This window comes from Cricetulus griseus, chromosome 5 (assembly GCF_003668045.3).
Source record: "Cricetulus griseus strain 17A/GY chromosome 5, alternate assembly CriGri-PICRH-1.0, whole genome shotgun sequence".
Classification (NCBI taxonomy): domain Eukaryota; kingdom Metazoa; phylum Chordata; class Mammalia; order Rodentia; family Cricetidae; genus Cricetulus; species Cricetulus griseus.
The window spans coordinates 96,519,444-96,527,745 of NC_048598.1; the positions used below are offsets into that span (position 1 = coordinate 96,519,444).

An 8,302-nucleotide genomic window follows, 5' to 3' on the forward strand; every position below is an offset into this window, starting at 1 on the left:
GTAATCAGCCATTCTCAGCTGGGAGCCAGATAGACGCCCCAGGGACATTGAGACTGAGACCCTAATCCTTCAGCAGCTATGGGAGTCCATCCCGAGGTAACACAGGAACCGTGTTCGAGGGTCAGGGCCTTATTTAGAAAAGCTCCACCCCTGGTCCCCCCAACCCATCCCCGCCCCCATACCCACTTGCATGCTGGAACCCAGGGTGCACACGTGTATGAGTATGTGTTTGGACACATGGGTGAAAACAACCCTGAACAACCTCCATTGTAGCAGGTAAGTCTTGGAAGCTAGGTGCTACACAGCCTGAGGCTGGACCAAAGGGAAGCACAGCTATGCTGCCCATGTGGTATGGAGTTTCTTCTCCCTCCAAGCAGAGTAGAATAATCCACACTAAGACCACAGGTGAGACCATGAAGTGGTTCACACCCATTATCCCAGCACTCAGGGGGTGAGACCATGAAGTGGTTCACACCCGTTATCCCAGCACTTGGGAGTGAGATCAGGAGGTGGTTCATACCCATTATCCCAGCACTCAGGAGGTTGCAGGCAGGACATCAGAAGTTCAAAGTCATCCTTGGCTGTTTAGTGAATTAGAGGCCAGTCTGGACTGAATGAAACCCTGTCTCAAAAAAAAAAAAAAAATAGATGGGTGCTGAGGATATAGCTCAGGGGATGAAGTCTGGGAGGTCAGGCAAGCTAAGGTCCCTAATGCTGGGCAGGCCTGACCATCACCTGTAACCCCAAAAGCCCATAGGTGGAGATGGAGATGGGGGCAAATTGCTAGCTAGACCAGATGAACTGATGAGCTCTGGGTTTGTGAGAGACTCACCTCAACATATCAGTGGTGGAGGAAGACACTGGACATCAACCTCTGACCTACACACATTCATATACACCCATGACTGCACACACAATCACACACACACATTCTCATGCACACACAGTCACCCATACTACTACTACACACACACACATACATCACTATACACACACCACCACTATTCACGCACTCACGTGCATTCACTCTCACACCCACACACACACAGAGGTGAGGAAGCAGACTGCAGCAGTTAAGAGCTCTTGCAGAAGAGGAGAGCTCAGACTAGCACCCAACCATCTGTAATTCCAGTTCCAGTGAGACCAGTGTCTGGGCCCCTCGGATTCCTTCATTCACATGCATGCACACACAAACCAAAAATTAAATAAAATCATTAAGAAAGAAATCAGTCAAGCACACCTTTAATCCCAGTTCTCAGGAGGCAGAGGCAGGCGGATCTCTGAGTTCAAGGCCAGCCTGGTCTACAGAGTGAGTTACAGGACAGCTGAGGCTACACAGAGACCCTGTCATAAAACAAACAAAACCATCAAATCACCACCTCCAAAGACATCAAGGCAGCAAAGAAAAGCAGGGAGGGGGCTCCGTAGGGAGCAAGCTCTTTCAGGGCTGAGTGTGGCCAAGCAGCGGATGTTCTTGCAGGTTCTGGACACAGGCGAGCAGCTGATGGTCCCTGTGGATGTCTTGGAAGAGAAGAACAAGGGAGCCCTGTGGAAGTTTCTGCTCTCAGGAGCCATGGCTGGGGCAGTGTCTCGCACAGGGACAGCCCCTCTGGAAAGAGCCAGGGTATACATGCAGGTTTGTCCACAGAGCTGGAGCCCTTTGAGGAGACAGTATGGGTGTAGAGGGGTGGGGATGGAGTTGGTGGAGCTTGGGATGATGGACTGGTACATAGAGGCCTCAGAGAGAGCAACACAGACCAAGGTAAAAGGTTTGGAGGTCTGCAGGTTGTGGGTGATGTCTTTGAGGTGTTTGCAGGGAGACATGGGAGATGGAAGGAACTGAGGATGGATCCCAAGGCTTCACACATGCCAGAGAAGCCCTCACTGCTGAGCAATGTTCCCAGCCCTCCTTTCTTTCTTTTTGAAAATAGATTTATCTTTACTTTATGTGTGTGTGAGTTTGAATCCATGTCTGTGCCCCACGTGCATGCAGTGCCGCTGGAGGCCAGAAGGGGGGCGTTCGATCCCCTAGAACTGGAGTTACAGGTGGTCGTGAGCCTCCACGTGGGTGCTGGGAACCGAACCAGTCTCCTCTGCAAAAGCAACATGTGCTCTTGAGCCCTGAGCCATCTCTCCACCTGCCAGCCCAGTGCTCTAACCACTGGACCGTCCCTCCCGGAGCCTTCTCGTCATTTTTTTTTTATTTTCAGGCATCTCAGTAAGTATCCCAGTTTGGCACTGAACTCACTCTGTAGCCCAGAAAGGACTTGAACTACAGTGTTTCTGACTCAGGTCCCAGATAGTTGGGCTCACAGACCAAAGACCAGCCTCACCAGACCTGGCCCCAGTGTGTTTTTAGATAAATGAGAAGACTAAATAGGTACATCTACCTAGTGGCACAGGCCTGTGATCCCAGCTGTTCCGGAGGCTGAAGGGGGAGGATCTCCACTTCAAGGCCAGCTCAGACGATTTGTATGTGTCAAAATACAAAGTAAAAAGAGGGCTAGGGACACAGCTAGAATCCCCTAATGAGGGGCTGGGGACATGGTCAGAGTTAAGCCCCGCCCAGGATCTCCCAGTAAGGAGTGGGGTCGTGGTCAGTGGCCGAGTCCCACTTAGAATCCCCCAGTGAGGGGCTGGGGGCGTGGTCAGGGGTGGAGCACCTGCCTAGAACTCCCCAGTGAGGGGCTGGGGATACCTGGTGCTGTCTCAGGGCTGCACACCCGTCCCGCTCTCCAGGTGTACTCCTCCAAGAGTAACTTCAGGAACCTGCTGAGCGGCCTGCGGAGCCTGGTCCAGGAGGGAGGCGTCCGCTCGCTCTGGCGGGGCAATGGCATCAATGTGCTCAAGATCGCCCCGGAATATGCCATTAAGTTCTCTGTGTTTGAGCAGGTGAGCCTGGGGGAATTACCACAGATCAAGTCCCCAGAGTGCAAGGCAGCCCTCCGCCCTCCCAGCGCACAGTGCTGGCGGTTTCTCTCACACACCATTCCCCTTGCAGTGTAAGATGCGATTCTTCTGCGGTGTGTATGACTACCCGCCCTTCCAGGAACGGCTGATCGCAGGCTCCCTGGCGGTGGCCATCTCCCAGACTTTCATCAACCCCATGGAGGTAAGGCCGGAGACCCGAGTGGCTGGAGCTGGTTCTGGGGCACCTCTCACCACCTTTTCTCCCTCTCTTCCCCTCTCCCCCTTCCTCACCCTCTCTCTCTGTACCTCTCCGTATCTCTCTGTGTCTCTCTGTGTGTGTATCTCTCTGTCTCTCTCTCTCTTGTTTGTTTTGGCTTTTGAGACAGGGTTTCTAGAACTCGCTCTATAGACTGTTCTCGAACTCACGGAGATTCTGCTGTCTCTGCCTCCCGAGCGCTTGGACTAAAGGTGTGCACCACCACTGCCTGACTGTTTGACACAGATTTTCAAACTGTAGCACAGGACAGTGGCAGCGCACACCTTTAGTCCCAGCGCTTAGGAGGCAGAGGCAGCAGAATCTCTGAGAGTTGAGGGCCAGCCTGGTCAACAGAATGAGTTCCGGGACAGCCAAACCTACAGAGTGAAACTGTGCAAAAAAAAATGGAGAGATGTTTTTGCATTTCAGAAATTAAGTTTTTGTTTCTGGCTTGTGTGTATGTATATGTGCATGCCTGGTGTGTATGTTCATGTGTGAGTGTGTGTATTTGTATGAAAAGAGTGTGATGCCTCTTTTCTTGGGGTCTAGGAGCACCAGTGATGATTGAGTTCAGGGTTTTTTGCATATGGTAGGCAAGCACTCAACCACTGAGCTACATCCCACACTACCCCTGTCTGTTTTTCAAGATTTCGTTTGTGTGTCTGTATATGTGTGTGCAGGGCCTGCAGAAGCCAGGAGAGTGCATGGGATTCCAGGGGTTTGAACTATCACGTGGGTCCCAGGATGAAGCTTAGCAGCAAATGCCTTACAACATGTCAGTGTCGTGTTGGCCACTTCTTCTGATTTTGAAATGAAGTCTCATGTAGCCCAGGCTGGCCTTGAACTCTCCATCCTCCTCAGCTACACAGCAAACTAGAAGCTAGCCTGGGCTACTTCAGACCTAGTCTCAAACAAATACACAGAGGGGTTGGATGATGTCTTGGGGTGGTGTGGCTGTGTCCTGGGCCATTGTTTTGTTTTTAAGACAAGGTTTCAGGCTGGGTATGGTGGAGGCATACACCTTTACTCCAGCACTCTGGGGGCAGAACAGGAGAAACTGTGTGAGCTCAAGGCCGGCCAGGGCTACATACTGAGACCCTGTCTCAAAAAGGAGTAGGGGACAGAGATTCATTGTAGCCCAGGCTGGACCAGAACTCAATGTATAGCAGGATGACTTTAAACTTCAAGTCCCACAGGGCAATGATGGCAGAGAAACCCTGTCTTGAAAAACAAAAACAACAGCAAAAAACCCTTTCTGTCCCATATCTGCTTTTGAGCACTAAGATCACACGTGCGTGCCACCACACCCAGGTTATGGGGGTGCTGGATGAAACTCAAGGCTTTGTACCAGGCACACTCTCTACAAAACAAGCCACAGCCTCAGCCTCTGTGTGTGTGTGTGTGTGTGTGTGTGAGAGAGAGAGAGAGAGAGAGAGAGAGAGAGAGAGAGAGAGAGAGACAGAGACAGAGACAGAGACAGAGACAGAGACAGAGAGAGAGGGGGGGTCTTGCTATATAGCCCAGGCTGGCCTGAAGTTTGCAATGCTCATGCTTCAGCTTCCCCAGTGCTGGGATAACAGGTGTGCTAACCACATCTGGTTTTAAACTTCTTTGCTTGAAAAAGCTCAACAGCTTCAGGTATTATGTTACAGTGAGAACAACCAGGCTCCCTCTTTCCATATAGGTGTTCTATCTAATGCTGCATATGTACAACTGAACCCTGGAACCCTTGACAATATCGCCACCTACCAGTGTCATGCTCGGTTGACGAGCCTGCCTGAAAGTATTTAACCAAATGGACCTCCTCCCCCCTCTCCAGGTACTCAAGACTCGGCTGACCCTTCGCTTTACCGGCCAATATAAAGGACTTCTGGACTGTGCCATGCAGATCTTAGAACGGGATGGCACCCGAGCCCTATACCGAGGCTATCTGCCCAACATGCTGGGCATCATTCCCTATGCTTGCACCGACCTGGCTGTCTATGAGGTGTGTGTCCCCAGAGGAAGGAGCATTGGCTTCAGGTCAGCCCATAGCTTTCTCCCTGTCCCCTTCTCTCGTCTTGTTTTTTAGATATATTTAAGCCAGCATTTGGGTGCTGGGAACTGAACTTGAATCTTCAGCAAGAACAACAAATGAATGCACTTTACTGCTGAGCCATCTCTCTAGCCCATTATTTTGTTTTTGGTTTTTTTTCTTGTTCTTTTCTTTTCTTTCTTTCTCTCTCTCTCTCTCTTTTTTTCCCGAAACAGGGTTTCTCTGTGTAATAGCCCTTTCTGTCCTGGCACTCACTCTGTAGACCATGCTGACCTCAAACTCAGAGATCCAACTGCCTCTGCCTCCCAAGCACTAGGCTTAAAGGCGCGCAACACCAACGCCCAGATTGTTTTTGTGTTTTGAGACAGGGTTTCTCTGTGTAGCCCTGGCAGCCCTGGAACTCTGTAGACCAGGCTGGCTTTGAACTCAGAAACCCAAAGACTGTTGATTTTTTTAAGATAGGGTCTCACAATGTAGCCTCAGCTAACCTGGAACTCAATATGTAGATGAGGCTAGCCTCAATTTAAAGAAATTCTCCAGCCTCTGCCTCCCAGTTCTGGGATTAAGGGTGTGCACCACCACGCCCAGCTGGTTTTGATTCAGAAATACTTTTAGTATCTCTGAGAGCCTTGGCTCTCCCTGAATTTACAGAGGTTCTCCTGCCTCTGCCTCCCAGTGCCCATCTTGACTCTTGAGTTGTTATTAATAGCACTATTACCTCCTTTTGCAGCTTCTCCGGTGTTTGTGGCAGAAGTCAGGCTGGGACATGACAGACCCCAGTGGCCTGGTCAGCTTGTCGTCTGTAACACTGTCCTCGACCTGTGGCCAGATGGCCAGTTACCCGCTGACTTTGGTGCGCACACGGATGCAGGCACAAGGTCAGTCTGGCCCCTTCCCTACCTCATCCTGGTTTTCTGAATTTTCTTATCCTTCCCCTCTAACTTCCAGCCCCTCCATAAACCCATCTGCAACACCTTTGCTGAGTACTGAAACCATCAAAACTTATGCTCACTCCCGAATCTAATTCCGGCCTTCAAATTAACTGTCGCCCCATCACTTGGGAGGTGGAGGCAGGAAAAACAGGAATTCAAGATCATCTTTGGGCCTGGGCGTTGGTGGCGCAAGCCTTTATTCCCACCACTCAGGAGGCAGAGGCAGGCAGATGTCTGTGAGTTCGAGGCCAGCCTGGTCTACAGAGCAAGTTCCAGGACAGGCTCCAAAGCCACAGAGAAACCCTGTCTCGGAAAAAAAAAAAAAAATCGTCATCTTTGGTGACATATTGAGTTTGAGGCTAGCCACAGCTACCTTGAGGGTGGGGCTATAGCTCAACCTGGTACAGTGTATAGTGTGCCTATGCATGAAGCCAGGGCTCAGTCCCCAGCAACACATAAAATGGGTGTGGTAATGCTGTAATTCCAGCAAGAGGTAGAATCAAGAGGATCAGGAATTCAAAGCTAGCCTCAGCTACATATGGAATTCTATGTCAGCCTGCACTGCATAAGACCATCTCAAAATACACATATGGCAACAACTGAATGATCAATACAAAATCCCCCAAAATGTGACCACAGTGGCATCTTACATCAGACCCAGTGCTGAATTTGTCTTTGTCTATTCCCAGACACTGTGGAGGGCTCTAACCCCACTATGCTGGGAGTGTTCAGGCAGATACTGAGCCAACAGGGCTGGCCTGGACTATACAGAGGCATGACGCCCACGTTACTGAAGGTGGTGCCAGCAGGCAGTATCAGCTATCTGGTGTACGAAGCCATGAAGAAAACCCTGGGTGTACAAGTCCTGAGCAGATGACATGCCCCGAACAGGAAGAGAATGGAAGACCCAGTGTCCTTGGGTCTCAGAAAGCCCGCCAAGGCTCAGGCTTTAGAGCCATTTTGGTTTGCAAAAACCATCCAGGACTAGGGTTAGAAGTGCTGGGATTCCCTCCTGCAGGATACAGTCTGAGTTGAGATTCCAGCTTGGTTTTTGCAGGCTCGTCCAACAGGTGTGGACAGAGAATAAAGATAGTTTTGGCTGTGTCTGCCTGGGATTAGCTGGTTCAGGGTGGGTAATCTGAGTACGGGGGCGTATCTCAGTGGTACAGAACATTCCCATCAGGGTTCTAAATTCAATCCCCATCCTGAGGACCTGGGGAGCAAGGGGCTTAAGTTCCTGTAGGGACCTGAGATTTTTGGATCCAGGGTGGGAGCTGGTTTTAGACCCCTGTAAGGAGACCTGGGACTCCTAGGTCCAGGGTGGTAACTGGGATCCCTTCTGGGTCCTGGGTTGGGAACTGGGAGCTTGGACCTCTGTGGGAACCTGGGTCCAGGTTGGAAATAGGCTTGCAGTAAGTTGGAGGAGTTGGTGCCATGAGTACTGGAAGAAATACAGGCTCTAGGTCCTAGGGAAGATTCCGGATACCCCTGGGTAGTTCACCTAATCTCGGGCCACCCACATCCCCCACAAACTCAGGTACCCAAGGCTTCGAGCAGGCCACGTGCATGGGCTCCCAGGGCCAGGCCGCTTGCGTGCTGACCTAGAGGTCAGGCCGTAAGTTCCGGCAGCTGGGCACAACCACCCACGTCCCCTGCCATTCACTCAGTGTCCCGCTAATCCGCTCTCGCCGTCTGGTAGCGGGTTCCACCCAAACGCAGGTGCGCGCCCATCAAAACAGAGCACTATTACTTCCGTTGCTGCTATTCGCCCAGGGAGGCGTCAATCATCCAACGCTTGCCCCTGTCGCTCAGCCATTGGCCCAGAAGTCAAGGGACATGGATTCTGAGAAAAGTCAAGTCCAAATCCAAGCACATCACCCCAAAACGCTTCAGGGACTGGGTTAAGTGACTGCCAATCTTAACAAACACCGCCTCCCGCGCGTATCCATTGGCTGACATTCACGACTATCTCGCCGAGCGCCCGCCGCTCATGGGAGGGGGGCCTCTTTGGCTAAGCCCCGCCCCCAGATCCACGTGACTGGCCAGAGCCGTCGCTCTCATTCTGGAGCCGCCCCGCGAACCTGGGACTCACGCTTCATTGGGCCTCCGGTCTTCTCGCGTGACTTCCGATTGCCCGCCCAGCTCCAGCAGCGCACGGCCTATTGCGTC

At 51.6% G+C, this 8,302-nt stretch overlaps 1 protein-coding gene across 1 annotated transcript; it reads left to right on the plus strand.

Annotated features, from left to right (window-relative positions):
* The first annotated feature begins 1,501 nt into the window (after positions 1–1,501).
* On the plus strand, positions 1,502–7,010 carry Slc25a41 (solute carrier family 25 member 41). The gene is made up of 6 exons (XM_027416799.2): positions 1,502–1,636; positions 2,740–2,892; positions 3,002–3,112; positions 4,986–5,153; positions 5,932–6,079; positions 6,823–7,010. Exons 1-6 carry the CDS (start codon positions 1,505–1,507, stop codon positions 7,008–7,010), a joined length of 900 nt encoding a protein of 299 aa, XP_027272600.2. The 5' UTR covers positions 1,502–1,504.
* The last annotated feature ends 1,292 nt before the right edge of the window (positions 7,011–8,302 follow it).

Coding starts and splice junctions, on each gene's coding strand:
- Slc25a41 (XM_027416799.2), top strand. CDS start 1,505: ATGGTCCCTGTGGATGTCTTGGAAGAGAAGAACAAGGGAGCCCTGTGG. Junction 5,154..5,931: donor CCGACCTGGCTGTCTATGAG/GTGTGTGTCCCC, acceptor CTCCTTTTGCAG/CTTCTCCGGTGTTTGTGGCA. Junction 6,080..6,822: donor CACACGGATGCAGGCACAAG/GTCAGTCTGGCC, acceptor GTCTATTCCCAG/ACACTGTGGAGGGCTCTAAC.